Consider the following 21,047-nt stretch of genomic DNA (forward strand, 5'->3'; position numbering starts at 1 on the left):
CAGGTATGAAAATAGCATAACTGGCAACCTAAATATGGTATTAGCAACCGGTGGAAACTAACGATTTAAAATTGGCTCACTACTTGACTAGCCTATTGGTCCCAAACAAATCGATTAACGTACCCCATTCTAGTCGAAAGTCTAATACTACACTATGTTTGTTTTGATTAGCTATGAAAGTTTGACAGATAATATGAGGGGTTCGTGGATTTTCCTATGTTTCGAGGGGTGCATCGATTAGCTTGGGACCGAAGATAGTACCAGAGCGGAACCAAAAAGTTGAGCACGTTTCTTCGGGACCTGCTGGTCTTAGAGCTACCTCTATGGTACTAGTGAGGCTGACATAAGATGCAAAATACCAAAAATAATACCTCAAAAATGTTCTTCGAATAACGAACTACCCTATTTAGTAAATGTTGGCTTCGGCACCCATTGACTGTTTTCGGCAACCAAAATTTAAACGTTAATTTCACTATGTTTTCCCATCAACCCACTTCCCTGAATGTATCCAAACGAGTGTTTAGCCTGTCAGCTTCAATCTGATTATATTTGTACGATCGAGCAATCCAGTAATGCCACATTTTTCTTCAAATGAAGCATACGCACTACAAAATGGGGTCAATTTCGAGTTGCCGATAATAGAACAGCTGGTTAACACGCAGTTCTAATGGGAACGTTGCCGAAGAAAAAGAGGCTGCCGACAATAGTCACACTCACCTGAGAAGTTTGGAGGGTTGTAAAAACGCTTTCAAAACGTTTTGAAAAATTCTGTCGATTGGAATGCATAGAGAAGCAAGCAGCAGATGAATGTAAACAAACAGACACGTCATATATGTGCGTGACGCTGAGAAAATGCTAATAGAAGTGCGGACGCTGCTTAGATTGACGAGAATACGTAAATTCCCCTAATTTAGTTATTACAATAACAAACGGATAACAGACGCTTTTTTTTAGATGCTAGAATACCAAAATTTGTTATTTTTAAGGTCTGCTAATACCAATTCAATAACTCTGTTTTGGTGTTATTGTCTAAAAACTGAAAGATCACATTTTGCTATTTTGGTATTCATTTGATATTTTACAATTTTTTTTTCGATAACTGAATAATATCAAAACAAGGTTTTATACCAAAATCATACCGAAATCCCCATTAGATATCATTACTCGATTAGCTATCGGTTCCTGCTCGGGATACCATGACGGGTTTTTTTTTGGTAACCACTGCATCAAATTAGACGCAAAAAGCACCGAATGATAGATGTTATGACCACAAATTTCATAATTGAATGTCTTTGGGATCGGTTCCAAGAAAAAAGCCAGAACAAGTACCGGTGAGCACAGGTCTAGAGATGACCAAAAACGTAACAAACTCATAATACGGCATATAAAATCTCATGAGAATTTGAAAATATGATCAATGGAAGTAAAACTGAGTGTCCAGAACCACATTAGCCCCTCCTGGGTATATTCGGAGTACCCTCGGGAAAGTGGTCAAAATCATATTGAATCAAAACGCATCGTTAAATCACATGAGAATTCAAAAATATAGTCAGTGGCCGTCAAATGTGGTCTATCTTAACCCTTATTTACATTTTCACTGTATTGTAGTATTGTATTTTCACATGTTTAATACATTTTTACACAAATGTATCAACAGTCACAAAAGGAGTACAGCCTAACGAAGAGTAACGAAACTAACACTGTTTTTTCATCGAAAATCCTTAGATTTATTGCTTTTAATATTAGATCGTGAAAAGCCCCACCGAACGAGAAGTTTGTTATGATTCATTGTTTTGGCTTTTTGTAAGTTCGGGAGCTACAAGGTGTTTCAAAATGATAAAAACATATTGTGAATCTATTATGTATTGAAAATTTTCAAGAATCTTGAGTATTACCCTGTTGGAAGTTCTTACCCCGTCCCCTACAGAAAAACATAGATTCTGTAACTGCTCCTAGGAGAAGATACAGAATCTGCTAGTTCTTCCAGACACGGGACCAAGAACTAACCTTTTCATTTGTATAGAGGGATTTTTTAGCCCTGTAATCATACGTTATTGGCAATGCGTCATTCGCTGAAGCACTAGCGTGACTTATCGTTTGCTGAAAGCAGTTCCAAGTATTAACGGAAGCAGTATGTTTTTACTACTTTTTTGCTTTAGTTGGACACTTCCCCCAACGAAGTAAGTCAGTATTGACGGTAGAGTGATTTTTCAACGCAGGTTAAACAGTATGTTCTTCGCACTGTACATCGTACACCTACCTCTTTATCATCGTGGTTGTGCTGATTGTTGTAGTAGGTTTTCAGTGTAAGCTTGGTTCCGCATTTTTTACACTTGAAGCAGCCCGAATGGAAGAAGGTAAAATCCTTGAGGGGTCCCACGCGGTCCACTTGATAGACAATCTCGCTGCACCGCAGGCATGTTGACTCGTAGAAATTTGGTCGATACATGTTTGCTCACTTTAGCTTTACAGCTTTTTAAACTATGAAAACAACCGACTAGCTTCCACTCTTAATTTACAGACACTTTTTTCTCGATTTTTTCCTGTTAAGTTTCCACTTGCTGTTTAACTCTACGCTTCGTGCGCGAATTATAACATTACACCACCGAAGATCAAAAGTTCATTTTGATTATTTTTGGCGTTTCACTTTTCGGCTTCACTTACACTTTCGTCGGTGAGCACCGCGTCCGTTGTAATTGATTGGTTCTAAATTTCCCTTCGGGGTTACGTACATATTACATATTCACTCACTATGTGCATCGTTGCTGTCTTCGTTTTGCCTAGGTTTTTCTACCTTTTATCACTTATTCGGTACCGGCGCCGTTTAACATGGCGTTTCTGTTTCTTTTTTTTTGTCGTTTGCCAAATTGCGAAGATTGCGCGTGTAATCTTTTTTTAATATCTTTATTTCATTTTCATGAAATAAAAACTTTACCACAATTTTGCTTTCTATCGGTTTTCACCTGCAGAGGGGACAACATATTAGGAGGGGGGAAAAAAGATAAGAAAGAGAAATGGAGATCATAAGTGTACAGAGCGGTATCGTTGTTTGCGGATCAACTTTTAGCCGGTATTCCTTTTTCCTAATTCCTAGCTGCCTGATCTTTGTTAGCAAGGATACTGACTGAAAATGGTATCTTTATTACCAAAAACCAGGTATTAAGGAATAAAAAAAAAACGATACCGGCTAACACTCCATCCGCAAATAACGCAATCTCTCTGTAATGTGATCGTTGGTATGGCACTTGCGAATTTCCGGTTTTGTGGTGATAGTGGAATGGTAACTCATATACTTTGAATACAGAGTTATCGTCCTATATATATATATATATATATTTTGGCCATTTCTATTTGACTGTTAAAGTGATCCAAAGTGTATGGGCATAACACTGTGTATAAAAATTATTAAATAATTTTATGTATCTTGCATGTGTCAATTTCTCGATGATTGCATATTATTTCGGTTATTCAAAATAGCTGCTGCGTCATTCGAGAAACTTACTAATTGTTAGGTTCATCGTGAAACAACTTCAGAAATGTGATTGTTCAGTTTGTAGCACAGAATCTATTTTATCTCACATCTAATGTATCGTTTTGTACATTACTACTAGCATGTACTGGCATTTGTTAGGCTGTGTAATTTATGTGAAGTTTAACAAGCGAAGCATATAAAACGATAACTGTAACCGGGTCACTGACTGAAGCTGTTATTCAACGCACAAAAAACTTGTGGGAAAATGAAGCATAGAGATGACGTCTTGTTATTAAGGATTGCGTGAAGCGCAAGGTAACTTGTAACACATAAGTCGATTTCAAGATTCTTCATTTGGTCTTGTTTTGAACACAAGCTTTTTCTGCGTCTAGAGCCAATCCTTAAAAAATCAATGTTGGTGTCAGATTGATTGAATAGCCGGCAGTTATTTTCGTGACATCACAGTCTCAGACATATACACTCAGGGAGTTGAAAGAAGCGGAATAAGCATAACCAAATATGACCAAGAAACGCGCGAGGAGAAAACCAGTAAAAGAAGTAAAACAATCAAAAGACTTGAACGCAGCCGCAACGGTGATGATCCCAGCAAGCGACGAACCTTGATTTGAGAGTGAGCAATAATTTGAGAAATGTGCCATCTGCATTCCGCGTTGAACATGGTGAGGTAGTGATGATGAGTCTTTAGTTGGTCAGCAGCGACTGTTTGCCTTGAGTAACTTATTGTACCGCGGGTTGACCACTTATGAACATCGTTATTTCAAAACTTTTGATGTATAGCCAATAAGGGAAGGTAGGATTTTGCGTTTACGTTTCGTATGCTAACTAACGTTCAAAGAACTGTTCTAAAATTTGTATAACAAAAATGTATATATATATATAAGACACTATTTATGCATGGAGTTCATTGAAACAAACTTCAATATTTCCATCAACACCAGTAATCTAATTTTCTTTTGCTGCATTTGATGAATTTCTTGTCACACCTTGATTAGGTTTTTGCACAACAATTCCACTTGCAAACTAGTACGAGCATCAATGTTGATAATCTCCACAGGTTTCGAACAGGTTCGCGAAAGCACTCGTCACACGTGTGCGGATTCTATTAATTCCTTCCTCAAAAGTAATAAATTTGTCGGGAGAAAATGATAAAAATTTCACTTCAACCATCGTGTATATATATACGATTTTACTTCTGGTTATTAATTTCGTTTCAGTCACTTTTACCTTTCGCGACACTGCTGCTGTGCGGCGAAATTACTTTAGCTGCAATATGTGGCTTTATTTTTTCAAAAACTCGTTTCACTCCATTCCATTTTTCATGAGATTGGATAAAGAGCTGCAGGTTTCGCGGACGGTTTCGCGGTTTGGGTATACAACGATTGTATCGCTTCGACTGACGACTCGTTACTACCATTCCGAGCAGTGGCGAAGAAAATATGTTGCTGACTTCCATTTCGCTCGCAAGAAAACGCATGCCTTCTCGTTTTTCTCTCTATAAATTTCTCCAGTTGTTTCTCACATTGCTTGTTGGCATATTGAGCATCGTCATGAACGAATAATGAAAAGTTGTAACTAGCATAATTTCCATCTGTGTAGCGTTTTCATTGAGAAAAATTCTCTCCCTGTAATAAGCGGTTCTCTCACGTTTGATGAATGGCTAACTCACTCACGAGTGTGTCAAAATTTGAACTAAATATACATTGAAATGCATCAAGTCGGATGTAGTTGAGCCAGCCAACCATATTAGTTAATTGTGACGAATATTAGCTCTTAAACCTAACCAGAAGTAGGTCTTTAATTTTCTCAAAAAAATGCTTCTCACTTGCATAAGTAGGATGATGATCTAGTTAGGTGGTGGTCAAAATTTGATCAATCTTGCTGGTTGGGGACTTCCCCGGCATAGTGATTAACATCCACGCTCTCACGCCAAGGTCACGAGTTAAAATCTCATACCGGACAGGTCACGAATGACCCAAAAGTGTTATATTCTGGCCGGTTGATGTATGTTGGTGAAACAACGTTTGCGATCAACGTTTACATGTTTGCCTGTTTGCTAGAATTCGTTCAGATGAAATATGACCCTTGATGCCTTTTTATGTCGGTTGATGGCTTATGGTACTACCGCTTTTTTCAAACATGCATTATAATTTTCACTCTATTTATTTCCATAAATAATTCTCAATCAAATTAGCTAGAAACAAGTTAATTCAATCTTCAATGTTAATCAATAGAATCCATAGGATCTCATGGAATAAGCATTGATACTTCGCTACAACTGTGAAGAAAATATCATTTTGCGAGTGAAACCAAATGAGTGAGCTGCGAGCTCAAGTAGCAACTGACACATTCTATCGGGATGTGTAAATAAAAAAAATAGAAGTAACCCTAAAATATTATTGCAGATTTGGAAAGTGTGATAATTTTCCTACAATAATTGATCTAGGGTTTATGATTTGAGTAGCTCAAAATGATTCGGTGAGTGACTGTGTTGCGTGACGTTACGTGACGTTTTGCACCTCTAAACTACACTACTCAGCAACTACTCACCAACAGGTTTTGGGCAACTCAAATTAGAAACTCTTGATCAATTCTTATAGGAAATTTAACGCACTTTCCAAATCTGAAAAAAATATTTAGGAGTTACTTTTAATTTTATTCACATACAGTACAAGAACAACTGTCAAAAACAGGCAAAACGCGTTGTAACGTCACGTAGAATGTGTCAACAGCATCGAGGAACTGCCATCGATGGCAAAAAATTTCTTTGGAAACCTTTCATCAGTCGAAAGGAAATGTAAAAAAAATGCATTGCAATGCGATGCTGGTTTCCGCTGGTTTTTATTTATTGCTTCTTAAAAACAGAGATTTACCATTCCTTCCGCATATCAAAGAAGTTGGAAATCGAAATATTTAATTCATAAAATGTAGATGAATGATTTAGCATAGGAGATCTAAATTGGAAACCATTTTTTCGTTGTAAGCAGACTGATTTTTTTGTTCTTCTATTGACAACAGCGTTCCAAAATTTCTTCTTGCTTGGAAAAAGGCGCAATCGAATAATTTTAAAATTTTCTATATATTCTGGAAATTTCAAGTACCGTAAAACGGAGTGAAGTTGATCACAGCACATTTTCTTCTTCTCGACAATAATATTATAATAAATATTTTATTATATTTATTTGAAAAAAATATCCTGGTGAACGGTACACTTTACCATTCTACATGTACAATTTTGCGAATGTTATATAATCTTAAATTTTTGATAGTTCTCTCAAATCCTAGGGGGCTGTGCATATACCAAGTGAATAGTTTTCGAGGGGGGAGTGCCCACTAAGTGTTTCTTCAAATACACTACGTCAAGGAGATTTAAGACATCCCGAAGAATAGATGTCTCATGCAGCAATATTTCAATTTTTTTGGGTTACTGTCAGGATTGTAAGTGTTACAAGTGATTGTTAAGCGAGTGATAGTGATAGTAATGGTTTTGACAGTTTTGCCAGTGTAACAATAATTTCAAGCTGTAAAGTACTTTTAAGAAACCAGAGCGTTTTAAGCTTAAAATCACAATGATCGTTTATTTTGGAACTATGCCGACTGGAAAGTATCTAATACAAGACGATAAATGCTGCTATTTTGAAGTACGAGTAAACAAATATGAGTTTCATCAAGATTTCGAAGAAGATCGAGAAATCTCTCTGTGTGGTTCTTTATTTTTGGAAACACACTGTAAATCATGGAAAAAAAAGTATCCACAACTCATCCATGGGATGTTACAAAAGAAGGATTGCCACTATTGCATTTCAAATTCAACGAAATCTTACAAGCAAGCCAATAGTTAGCTTGATCTAAACATAGGTAGGTAACAAGGCAAAAATTTGCAAGAGGCAAAAGGGATAGGGACTAGAACTTGACAACATTCACGAACGAAAACATAGATAAATTATTTAGAAATTAGAATCCGTAATTTCTTATATATTTTTTACTAGTGTATTTTCAGTGTTTAAAAATAGTTATCTGTAAGTTGTAATCATCTATTTTTTATCCTCTGTTCGGTACATATTGAAAAATGTTGAAGTATTCGATTTTTTTTACAGTTGTCATTCTTGCATTTATCGCAAGGATCCGATAATCCGATAAAAGGTCCCGCTATTTGTACCCTTCGGAGCGTTGGAACACCCTCCAAAGGCGCGCCCCACTAGTCAGTCAAAATTGAATTCCTTAGCCACAATAATAAGCAATGACACCTATAATGACCATGCATCTTTGTATTAAATAATGTTTGTTCTACGAATATTTTTGTTTTCATGGCTTAGTTAATAAAATTATAATATCTAAATATATTTTGATATACATAATTAACAAAGGTATCCCATCCCCTGGAATTATGTTTTGATCATTGTTTTTATTTGTAAGATATAGGTTGTAAAGTATGTGTTTGACTCATGTCAATTTCGCTTCTTGAAACTCACAATAAGCGATTATATCAATTTGCACTCTCTCACTTACTCAATGATTATAAAAACGCTGTGTTTAACTCTCAGAAAGAAAAATTGTGATCGTAACATCTTTTGATTTAATTATTGAGAAAAACATGTATCCATGTGGTATGAGCATGCAAGGGCCTCAGATAGCCTAGTCAGTAAAGCCACGATATTACTAAGCCGGAACTGCGGGCTCGATTCAAGGTCCGTTCGAGGTAATCTTTCGGGTTGGAAATTTTCCCGCCTTCTCTGGTCATGGAGTATCATAATGCTTGCCAAACAATATACAAATTTTTATGCATTGGTTGGTATAGAAAATCCACAAACAATAAAAGTTGAAGTACATCTAGAACACTAAGCGCTCGCTACAGAGACGTTAAAAGCCTAGCATTTGCATTCTTGGTCAAGAGATTTAAATTAGCGTATGAAATTTAAAATGCTTCAGACCTGTCTGTTTGAATTTCCGAGACCCACCAAAGGCAGCCCGCGACCCACCAATCAATGGGTTGCTACCCTTACCCATAGATTGAGAAACGCTGTTCTAGACTTTAACTCAGGAGACCACAAGAATGTGTGCACGATATGTTTGCGCCGTTCCGGGGAAATGCCTCGCATTTTGAAGATTTTGTAAAAAAAATGCACTTTACGCACACAAACTTGTTGAACAATAAGTAAACAACAAAACACATTGAAGAACGGCACCGGTGGTGTAGTGGTAAGCGTGATTACCTCTCACCCAGCTGGCCTGGGTTTAATCTCAGTCGGCGCCGCCGGGATGTTCTGAGGCATAACATCTCTGATCACACCTTCCTTCGGAAGGGAAGTAAAGCCGTTGGTCCCCGGTTCATGAGTTGATGGGTCGATAGGTAGGGTCCAGGTGTGGGAGCTGCCTTCCCACATTGATTAACAGCTGATAAGCTTCATCGGAGTAGAAATGGCAGCGAGTTGAGAATGTGCTTATACTTTCTGTGACACCCTATATACCCATCTCCTACGTGGACAATTTGTATGGACCGTGGACACTCGCCATTTTATTTTATTTTTCCTTGTATTTTTGTCATACAATACAATACCAGTTAATTTTTTGAATCTTCCTATATGATAAAATTTCAATACAATTAACGAGTTATGTATGGCTTTTTTTAAATGTATATGTGAGAACACACACCTGGTTACAAACTTAAAATCAAAATCAGTCCTCGGTGAAATATATTGCCACAACAGTTGAGTTAACTGAAAATTTGCCGATGTTTCGTTGAACATATAATATTTTACCGAAATTCCCAGATCCGAATTAGCAAAATTTCGGTTAAAAAATCATTTACCAAGCCTCGTCAATAGTAATCACTGATCTAATTGAAAAAATCTCAAACTGCCGAAATCAGCTAAATAATGTAACAATTTACGGCATTCATATTTTACTTTGCCGAAAATACTTAAAATATCTATCAAAACGAAGACAGACTTTTGTTTTGCCGAGAATACGTTACATAACTGTCAGAATGAAATTGACCACTCTGTTAGGAGCGCATGGAAAGCGAAACCCGAACAGGAACGAATATCTCGATACCTTAAATTGGTATAGATGAGCCTGATATAAGAGATAAAATACCAAAAACTACAAGGGACAACCCTATGGGGTTGGTGTTGACGTAGGACTAGGTGGTCTTATATAATAAATCTTATTTGTTAACTGTAGCAGGAGCTTGTGTTTTGTGTAGGAAAAGGAATTTGAGCGGGATTATATCTGTTTATACTCTTTAGTACGGTGTGCTTGACATAGATGGCCCACAGCTACTCACGAAGTGCAACTGATTCCGATCAATAGCGGTGCGGCTTCTTCCTCCTTCTATGGATGCTCATGTGGGCTGCAGATCGCTGCTTGCAGGTAGACTTTCGTTGTGTATTGGAGAACACCACCACTCACCACGCGGCGATTGCATAAACACCGTTTGGTTAGACCGGATGGAATTCAACTTTGAAATCTGCGTTAGGGAAATCGCTTTTCGCAGGTAATCGGCGATAATTTTAATTTTCATTGGAACAGTTGCACATTCGTGCAATTTTCAATAATGTCATTTTGAAAAATGATAAAGTTTAAAATTTAACAGCAGAAATATTTCTGATCGATTAGTGATAAAATTATTGAAATTAGTCCAGGGGCAGCTGAGTTATTAACGCTCAAAATCTTTCGTAATTTTGTTACATGTTCCAATTTCGGTTTTCACAAAGTGTACACCGATATAGAAATCACAGACGTAGTCCTACGTCAAAAATAATACCAAAAAAAAAAAATGTTCCCACAATACTATTTCAATACCAAATTATGATAATGTAATACCAAAACAATACCACACAGATATTCTTTTGGTATCGATGAATCAATTTTTGTCATTTACAAAGTATTTTGTATGTATTATTTTTTGGCATTATTCTTGGGTATTTTACCTCTTATGTCATGCTGGTCAATACCAAATTTTGGTATCAGGTCAGAATGAGGTATTCATTAGTTATTTTCTCCTGCTCGAAAAGTGCTAGCCAAACGGAAAAACAAGGTTGAAATAGAGGACGTTTTCAACCATCGGTGAACCATCGATTTCTACCAGCCCAGTGGCACGCGCGGAGGCAACATGTTATATTGTGACAGCGGGCCCAGCACAGCAAAATAAACGATTTGAGCCCGGGACATGCTGCCTACTGTCAAACGCTGCTGTTGGTATGGGCCTTGTCACTGGCCTGTTTTCAACCATTGCGTGAATAAAAAAAAGTTGTTAAATTCTTCTGTTCTTTTTACTCTTCAAAGTCTCAATCAATAGGGGAAATGGCTCTAATGTTGGCCTATGGATCCATTTCCCCTATTACAAATAAATGAAAAAAGAAAAACTGCCGGGATTAACGAAAAAAAAAATACCGATAAACGGTAAACAATTTTTCCGAAAGCATGGACAAAATTTGTCGGTTGTGGTAAATTTTGCTTTGCCGATCTCATGGTAATTGAATGTTTTACCGAAATGTTTGACGTAAGCACGGCTGTTGGGATTCTCGGAACTTTTTTGGCCGGGTGTACGTTAGTTTTGAGTGCATAAAATAATTATTTCTGACCAGATTTTGTCATGCGTGGCGAGCATTCATTATTGCACCCCTAAAGACAAATGAGACCTTGGTGTAGTCAAACATAATTTTATTATATACACTAGCTGAGTGTATGCCCGGCCTTGCTTGGGATTCAATATTAGCTTGAGTTTATGCGCCGATTTAAAAAAAAAATGCTATATTGTACGTAGATCCCCGCTCTCTTATCTAAGGGGCTACCCCCTATGACCTCCACATGCCAAATTTGGTTACATTTGCTTGGTTAGTTCTCGAGTTATGCAAAAAATTCTGTTTCATTTGTATGAGAGCCCCCCCCCCCCCTTACAGAGAGAGGAGGGGTATCAAACAATCATAAGAACCTTTCCCGGCCCCACAAACCCCTGCATACAAATTTTCACACCGATCGGTTCAGTAGTTTCCGAGTCTATATGTATACATTTCCCATGTGATTCTAAAATAATTTCAATCTTATTTACGCCCTTATTGTCATTTTCGGTTCAAAGGTTTTTTTATTATTATAGTCTCTTCAACACTCTTGGGTCATTTGTGACTTGTTCAGGGATGAGATTTGAACTCATTAGCGTCAAAATATTGCATTCGAAAGATGGTAGCACAAGTGTTAACGTCACCAAATGCGCAATAGATATTAGTCACAGGCACACTATATATTGAACTCGTAAGTATACAAAGCAAAAAATTAATTTCAATATCACATCAAAGTGGATGCACTTCAATCGTGTCATAAATATGGTGTAATATTACTTGCCAAAAAGAACAAAATTAGCATTAATACAGTGCATGAACTGACATTACGCTGCTTTTGCTGCATTTTTTATTTTTGTGGCCATAAAAATTACATGAGATTTTCGACATGATTGAAGTGCATTCTGTGTTACATCGTGTTTTAAGAGTATAAGAAATCGATCAAAAATGCATTTTTCCCCATTAATCTTGAAAATCAGCATTAACTGCAGTACCACAACCAGGCTTGCAATTGCTCATTACAGTTAAAATGTAATTTTTCGTAATTATGATACTATGAGATACTATAATGATAATTTTCATTTGTAAGAAGCAAGAATAGGTGGTAAAGTTTGTGTATGACATATACAATATGTCAATTTTGCTTTCAGAAGGTCACAACTAGCGATTTTATGATCGCTGATTTTAGAGATGAACTAGCCTAAGGCTAAAAATCTCTTTAATAAAGTTAAAACAAAAAAAAAATGATCGTTGATTGCTAACTCATCGCGTTGCTCATCGTTACAGCTAATCGCTATTGTGACCCTCTGAAAGCTAAATTGACAGATTCTATGTGTCATACGCACACTTTACCCTCTCTTGTTGCATCTTGTAAACAAGAATTATCATTAAAATATTTCATAGCTGCATAAATCTGAAAAATAGCATTTTAGCTGTAATGAGCATTTGCAAGCTTGACCACAACTATAGAAGCAGCCACAACTATAGGAGCGTCTACCATATAAAAGCAATCAATGTCTGAAATTTACAGATCTTTGAGATTTATACTCTTGAAATTGATAGCTGTGATGAGAAAGGGGAGTCAAGAATATACCATGGAAGGTCAAAACTGAGTACATAATAATTAAAATATTAATCAATAAACATATTTAACGACATATTCATTTGAGAAAAGGATGCAATTTTTCCGCCCTCTCTGAAACATTTGATAAGCGAGTACCAACCTCGCCACCAGCTGAATACCCGAGCAAAGTTGGTTTCGTAAATAAAAGAAAATCCACATAAAATTTAGATTATATAATCTATTCGAACGAAAAATAACTCCATATAGATTTGCGGAATGTCTAATTGCTGCACCTGTTTTCAAATCTATTTGATTTTGAGTTTGATTGACCGCTTTTGGAATCATGACTTTTGTGGAACCTACTGAGAATTGTTTTATGTTTGCTTAGCTTACAAGATTAGAAGAATTGCACTAAGTAGGTGTGTGAATCACAATCAACGTGACATCGCCGTTGCAATTGTGTAATAAACTTTTCGCAAAAAGGGAAGAGTAGCAAGAGAAAAAAAAACTGAAACTGCTGTTGCTTTAACTCGCGGCAACCGCAACTTACTGCTGTCATTGATTGATTAATCTGAGTAAATTTCGTGTTAGGAATTACACATGCTTATTTGCTTGTGTTACACGAGCATTTTTACAGCTGGCAATCTTTCATCTAATTTTGAGCGGTCGTCGTAACAGCTGAAAGGCAAATCAATTTAATTTTTCTCGATTTGCGAAATAACATCATAACAGGAATTTACTTTCACCTGTTGCTGGTTGGTGCATCAAACTGATTCAACCGTGCTGATGCCATTGCTTGAGTGTGTGAGTGACGTGTACATGCTGTTTTTCGGGCGATGGTGTTTTTTTCCTCCGTGTTTCCAATAATCGTTTTTTTCTCGATAAAAAGCTAACTCATTTCCATCTCGAAATTCACTTTCAATATTTGTAACGATATAAAACCGGGGGTAATAAACTGTGATAGGGTAGATTTCGATTGTTGTTCATGACATGGATCGTGGTTTGTGGAGGAAATTGGATTGATTGGTTTTCCGTATGATGACTGAAAATTGAGGAAAGTTGTTACAGTTCGAAGCATTTGGGATATATATGTTTCGTATTAGTTGGAGATGGAGTAATATGAAACAAATGGGGTAAGAAGAAAGACACAATAGAGTTGTATATAGGTGCCATTCCCCCCTTCACCTGTACATGAAGCGGAACTTAAGAGATTGCGAAATAATTCCAGACTAAATGCAAAAAAATAAATGCACTATGATGTCCGTATAACTAGCAATCCTATACGATTAATGTTATTTCGCTTTGGGATTGAGTCTCAAACAAAGATATCAAATTACGGTTGCAAGGTTAACATTAAAAGTGGTGTTCCTGGTTAAGAAGATGGATGTTTTCATGCAATACTTGAAGCATTTTTTTTTTCGAATAACAGTGTATCAAAAGGGTAATTTCACAACTGGTTTATTAGGTGAAAAGTAAATATTTTCAGTTGCAGATCGTGCACTCGGATTTAGAACAACACATATTTTATTTGTCCCAACGTTTCAGCACTTATAGGTGCCTTCAGGGGAAAATTGTGCTGATACGGTGTACCGAATAAGTAACTTATCGTTACTTATTGTTAATATGTTAATACATGGTCGAAATTAGTTATAGATTTTTTTAAAGTTTCGCCATGAAGGTCACTAGAATTGAATGTTTTCCAAGGTTTATATAAAATTCACTTGTAGAGGTTTATCGATATATCTGGAGTTTCCATCCTCTTTCAGCCTCTGTAGAACACGAAGAAGGATTTATATAATTCTAGATAGAGCTGGAATTAGGTCGTAACAGCCTTTGTAAACAATGACTTCTATCGATGATTTCTAGGAACTCAAGGCACGCCTACGCAAACCAACAAAACTTTTGGTAGTGGAAGTATTTCCCTACCAGATGGTGTGGTTGATTTGCGTTGACAAACAATGACTAACTTTCTAGAAATCCTCGAAAGAAGTAATTGTTTACAAAAGCTGTTACGCCCTAATTCCAGCTCTATCAAGAATTGTTCGAAGCTGAGGTACACACATCGAAATAACTAATTTTAATAGTAAAGGAATTAAACGTTTGATTGAGGTGAATTTCGTATCTTTCATAATTTAATAAGATTGAAAATTGAAATTTAATTCTATATGTTTTACAGTACGGTTAGGATCTCAAATATGTTAGTATAACTACACTGAAATTTACACTACTTTTTCGTAGTGTGTGCTTAACCTGCGTTTTCAAAACAAATTGCTTAACCTCATCTCAGTTGGATACCTGCTGATTTTTAGTACCTATTGATTAGTATATAAGTCGTAGATGATAGATGGATTCTTCAGTGGTGTTGAGTACTTGGCACTGATGAAGTCTTCAAGTAGTAGACTAAATACGCGCATCTGTCAAATTATAACGGAATTAAAAGGAAATAAACCAACACACTCAAAGCTCTTCATAACCTCATCTAGCTTAACTATCCATTGAAATTACCAAGGTGCATACATCATTCTTTGAACAGTTGTGTCGACGAATCAGTACGACGCAAGTCACTCAATCGACGTCGCCGCTGATGTGATCAACTTTTACGTCAATGACGTCAACGTTGCTCTCTGTGAGCTGAAGTAAAGCGAACCGACGAAAATTCGTTAATAAAATACACACACACACACACATGCTCCCGGTCGGTGGATTAATTAACGCTTTTTTGCGCCTCCACACGCGCCAAAGTGTCCGCATTGGGGTGTTTCAACTTCTCTTTTTAGTTATTTTTCCCGTGATCTAAACAATCAATATCCGAGAGATTTACTGAACAGATTTTTTTTTTCATTCTCCCTCCCCAAACCTGACCACAGAGTGTTCATTGATCGGCAAACGCCTTTGCCTGACTAACATCGGATATGGAAAGATTCATAACGCCACGGCAGCGCCACTGAAATTCAGTCCTGAGGAGGTGGGAAGCAACCAAAGCACGAGAATGTTAGCTAAATGCTGTCGTAGGCCACCTTCGCATTGACTGTCTTGCGTAGTCACGTCTATTCATTCACCTTTTCCGAGAGAGCAAAGTACGCCCACCTAATGCAATTAATCGAACTTTATTATGAATGAATGAGTGGATTTGGAACATATGGAGGCTACTCTTGGTTCGGTGGTGTGGCGAATAGGTGAAACCGAGGGTGATTTTATTGAATCACTATTATGTACAGTGTAATGTAGAAAATTTATTAAACAGCAAGGCTGTGCACGGTCTAGGGTGTATACACAAACATCCAGAGAGGCCAACAATCTTATAACGCGGGCGTAACCTTGGCGAGTAGTACGGTATATGTTGCTTTTCATTATCAATCAGTGGAGAAATTGAGTTGTAGGGTTAGGTTTAGTTCATGTTTCCTGTTTTGCACGAGTGAATACTGAAACATGGTAGAAGAGATTTGTAAAAGCAATTCCTGTTCGTGAAGGTGGCTAACCTCCATATGGCAACAGTAACAGGATTTTTTTTCCAATGAAGGTGTTATCGTATTGATATCAACTTGTTATCATATCATAAAGTGTACATTGGAAAATATAAAAATAAAATACACAGTTAAGTATTCTCTCGCCTGCAACTAGTAACGAATGAATACTTATCAACAATTTCAGAAATAATAAAATGCATTGGTTTGAAACAAATATTAATTTATATGCATCACATAAAAAAAACCTAAGAGAAGTAATTGTCAAGAAATGGTAAATACATATTTTTAAAATCGTTAGCCTGATCGTCTTTAAATATTTTTTAAACATTTTGTAATACAGTTCGGACTCGAATATTAACGTTTGGTGTTATCCAACTCAATGAAAAAGTAAAAGTAAATGTACCAGATGTAATTTTTGAATTTTTTTTAGAGTTATTTACTTTGGGCTCCTGTACAGTTGTATTGAGGAATATCTATAGATAGTATGAGAAAGATTTTGAACGTTAATAAATCTGCTGCCCCTGGACCAATTTCAATTATTTTATCACCAATCAATCAGAAATATTTCTACGCATCGATAGCAATGCTTCAGACTGTCGATTTTCTAGACGAAACATGTCGATGTAGCATTTCTGCTTCCCCAACACTGTCATCAGAGAGTCGTTAGTAGACGAAACAAGTCGAAGTGTCATTCGCTTCCATTTTGCACACTCATCGCCATATTCAGAACCGCATTCCCTTAAAGACCACTCAAAATGTTCTCCAGAGTTGTAATCTTGTAACCAAACTTGGAAACAGGGGCGCAAGTGATTTTGATCGATTCTCTTCATCAACTTTCTGTTTCGTTAATAACTAGACGGCAAACACATTCATTGATACGTTTGTTGTTCTGGATGATAGAAGAGCATAGCAGAAATAGTGCGACATAGGTTAGTAAAGCCAAAGTCATCAAAAGAGGAAATCTCTGCTGTTCGACATTTTCGAAAGACCACCAAAAAAACATGAAATTAAACTATGTTATAGGGATGCCCAAAAGTCCAACTATTCGATTAACGATTAATCGTAAAGATTTTTCCAACTGTTCGATTAAATATTTATCGAATTTTCAATTATTCGAGCGCGTAAATCCTGTCCAGCAGCAGGCGGGCCGAGACTCTTGCGAGTGCCCAATCATTGAACCGAAGAAAATGGGATTGTCCGGTCCAAATTTGCTGATCGTGCTGTCTACACGTCATCATCCTCTTCCAAAGGCTTTAAGCCTTTTCAGGGCAATCATAGTCATACTAAAGAGTATAAAGAGAGAGAACCCCGCTCAAATTCATATTCCTACACAAAACACAAGCTCCTGCTGCAGTTAACAAATAACATTTATTATACACTAATAAAATTCCACGCATTTTTATTGACGAATTTCCACATGATTTTCATGTGACCACACATAAACAGAATCCACCCAGAAGTACACATGAAATTTATGAGTCAAATGAATAGTATGTGTGGTTACACATGGCTTTTATGTGTACACATATTAAGTATATGTCCGACACATAGATATCATTTGTTGATCACATTGCAAAAATTCATGTGTGGGACACATAAAACAATCTTTGAAATTTTATCAGTGTATAAGACCACGTAGTCCTACGTCACCATTGCGTACAACCCCATAGGGCTGTCCCTTGTAGTTTTACTTTGATTTGTTTTCCGTCTGAATACCAATGCTATCGACGCCAGGAATGCAGCTCCCACACCTGAAACCCTACCTATCGACCCATCAACTCATGAACCGGGGACCAACGGCTTTATTTATCTTCCGAAGGAAGGCGTGATCAGAGATTTTATGCTTCAGAAAATCCCGGCGGGGATTGAACTCAGGCATACTGGGGAGATAAGCAATCACGCTTAGCACTACATCACCGGCACCGCTTCATTTGGAGATATTGTTGATTCCTTGATAAAGGGAGATTTATTAGTATCAAACGTAAGATACACGCAAAACTAATTTCTCTTACATCATTTTAGCTTTATTACATCCTCTGCATATGTTTCATAAAACAAATGTAATGGCAGTGCTTGCAATGGACTGCAGTGTAAGTTTTGCTAGAATGCATATTTGTTGTATAAAACCTTCACGAGATGATTTTCTAAACGCAATGCATGTAGTGAAACAAACTTCGTTTGAAAAATAGGCTAACATAAATTAAACATTTACAAAAATATTAAAAAAAAAAACCTTCCGGCGACCATATAACACCGTATGAAAAATTCAAGTAAATTTCTGCGATATATAGCGCACATGTTATTAACGCTAGATTTGGCGTAATTTTGATATTTTTATTCAGAATTTTTTTTTCTGTGTACAGAATCTGTTTATGTCACGAAACATCGCAAATTCTGCGTACTTTTCATGTAAATATGTAATAGAATCAGGGTTGCTTCCACTCACTTGCTATAAAAAAATGTTTTTCGGAATTATAAAATCATTAGACGTTATCATGATATTTTGTACTTGTAAGTTAAAAGAAGAGGTTGTAAAGTATGTGTTTGACACATGAAACCTGTCAATTTTGTTTTCAGAGCGTCACAATAAGCGAATTTATGATTCGTGAGCGTTCACTCAGAGTGAGCGTTCGCGAGTCGTAAAATCGTTGATGTCACATATCGGAAAGCGAATTTTACTGGTTTTAAGTGTCAAACATTTGCCTCCGAACCTCTTCTTGTATCTAACAACTTCAAAATAGCATTATAACATCTAATGATTCCAAAATTCCGAAAATCATTTTTTACAGCAAGTGAGCGGAAGCAAGTCTGAATAGAATCTTACTTTTCCCGGTTTAGTGTAGGTACGTTTGGTAAATGTTGTGGACGGGCATAGCATTGAACTGGTACAGAAATAATTTCTTCAATATTTTCAATTAATTAGAAAAAAAAAATCGTTAAGGATAGTTTTTTGGTCATTGTGTTCATCCCACTATTTGAAGCTCTACATAGCAACAACAAAACTATACAGAATTTTATCATAGTTTTCATCTTGTTTATAAAGTCAAAAATACGATTCACACATATCTAATACTTGTTGGAACATTGAGGAACTCAGTGACGATTAACATGCTTTTATTTCATTCGTGAACAAAACGCAAGTTCGTCGCTTATTAAATCTTTCTACGATACCACACCAGTTCACCGTACATTCAACGTTTCTGTTATTTACAATTTTTTGCACAACTGCTTTGTCTTTGGAGAGAAAAACTAAACGGAGAAAATGCATGCTATAAGCATTCCATGATCGATTTCACTAATACCAACAGTTCACTTGGCGGTTTACTCAAACATTTACAATGCCACCGAGGTAAGTCACATTTTAGTGTTTTCTCTACCACCAATGAAACTCGGAGCCCTCGGTTTATTCGCTGTGGTCGTATAGGTACATGTGAAATGGCACAAATCGATGGTAGTTATTCTGCGTTCCAGCCGATGGAAAGGGGTTTTCCGTCTAACAACAGAGCTAAGTGCATGCTCATGAATATCCGCATAATAAATCTTTCACCGTATTCGTATAATGAACGCAGGTGTAAAATATGCTCCCCTACAAATTGAATAATCAGTAGTAAGCAGTGTTCATGCTTATGCTATTTGTTCGCCCAAAGAATGGAGCTTTTAATTGTTTAATGGATTGGAAATGGAATGATTACACTTCTCAATCTGGTCAGCAGCTCAATTCAAAAGAGATACGCAAAGTGTGTCTGGGAAACCCAAGCAGCCGCACTGTAAATGATGATTGCCTGTGCTTTGAAGGTCTTAATCTCGTCGCAATGTATTTCTTCTCGATATTTTTCACCTTCTTTGCTCAATACTTTGGAATTCGATGAAGTAAGTCGTAAGCTATGTGCGGTGCATGATGTAAGCGTAGAAGTTTGCTGAGAATAATATGATTGCTGCAACTTCTCTCTGGTGTGAAACAGCATACGTCATTGTCAACACATTTCTCAAAGTGTGCAGTCCTCACAGAAGCATAGCACTCTGATCCGAAACGGGTTGAACACATTTATAATTGCATTGATCGCATATCGAAAATTTAATGCTGAGCCGGGAAATCGCAAGCACCTTAATGAATTGGATTAATTTGTAACACTAACTAAACAAACACGAAAACACCATTCCGCTGTTACTGCGTCGAAATTGTCTCAGCTTGTGCTCTTCACATTGAGCTGGGTAAACCACTAACAGTACTTATTAGGAGAAAAAAAAAACAGCCAGCCGCGAAACTAACAAACGCGACGATATCTGACGAAAGCAGAGTTAAAACTGAATGATGATGTAGATTTTAGTTGTCTATGTTGATGATGATTTTTCTGCCTGTGAGCTTTACTGCCTCATGATAGGTGTGGTGAGCTTTTTCGTTTCGGTGAGATGAAAGCTATCATTTATGCTGCTGAAGATTTTGTGTGTAGCCATCTGTTGACATTTATGCTATATGTTGCATATCCATAGGCGAATACAAAAGCAGTTTATGTTTATTGAATAAGGATAGAAAGGAGTGTTTGACTGGATTACTGGTTACCTTTTTGTACTGTTCGGTTAGGTATTACAGTCTAGAGCATTCAAAACGATGATTTAAAATTATATCCGACATTTCGACTTAGGGTTGGAGTCTTCTTCGCTTTTCGTTTGATTCCCTGAAGAAGACTTCTCGGCTATAATTTGATACCTACTATCGTTTTGAATGCTCTAGACTGAAACAGCCGAATAGTACCAAAAGTTAATGAATAAGGATAAGGATTAGGGTGGTTCAAAATAGCGATTTTGCACCACCACGCTCAATCGATTCCGAATTATGGCCTGATAATTTTCCCAAAATTTGAGCTCATTTGGATGCCCTTTTATGGTTGAAGTATAAGCAGTTGAAATTGAATACAAGTAAAACTAATGTTATGGTAATTTCACGGAATTGAGTAAATGAGAACGTC

The 21,047-nt window shown here is 36.8% G+C and overlaps 1 protein-coding gene across 3 annotated transcripts in view; it reads right to left on the minus strand.

Moving 5' to 3' along the window:
- Hil (Hillarin) overlaps positions 1-20,365 on the minus strand; it is a 68,726-nt gene extending 48,361 nt beyond the window's left edge. Inside the window, exons 1-2 of one of the 3 annotated variants that reach the window (XM_065225876.1) lie at positions 20,217-20,365; positions 2,261-2,963 (exon numbers count right to left, since the gene is read on the minus strand). In XM_065225876.1, coding sequence (XP_065081948.1) covers positions 2,261-2,449 — 189 coding nt within the window. In that variant the 5' untranslated portion in view covers positions 2,450-2,963; positions 20,217-20,365. Of the gene's footprint in view, positions 1-2,260; positions 2,964-4,717; positions 4,912-20,216 lie in introns of those variants that run through there. The other 2 variants (XM_065225878.1, XM_065225877.1) reach the window with 2 other exon arrangements.
- Positions 20,366-21,047: the final 682 nt, after the last annotated feature.

This window comes from Ochlerotatus camptorhynchus, unplaced genomic scaffold (genome assembly GCF_037179485.1).
Source record: "Ochlerotatus camptorhynchus isolate MF236.1 unplaced genomic scaffold, CSIRO-AGI_Acam_v1.1 ptg000240l, whole genome shotgun sequence".
In the NCBI taxonomy this organism is placed as follows: domain Eukaryota; kingdom Metazoa; phylum Arthropoda; class Insecta; order Diptera; family Culicidae; genus Ochlerotatus; species Ochlerotatus camptorhynchus.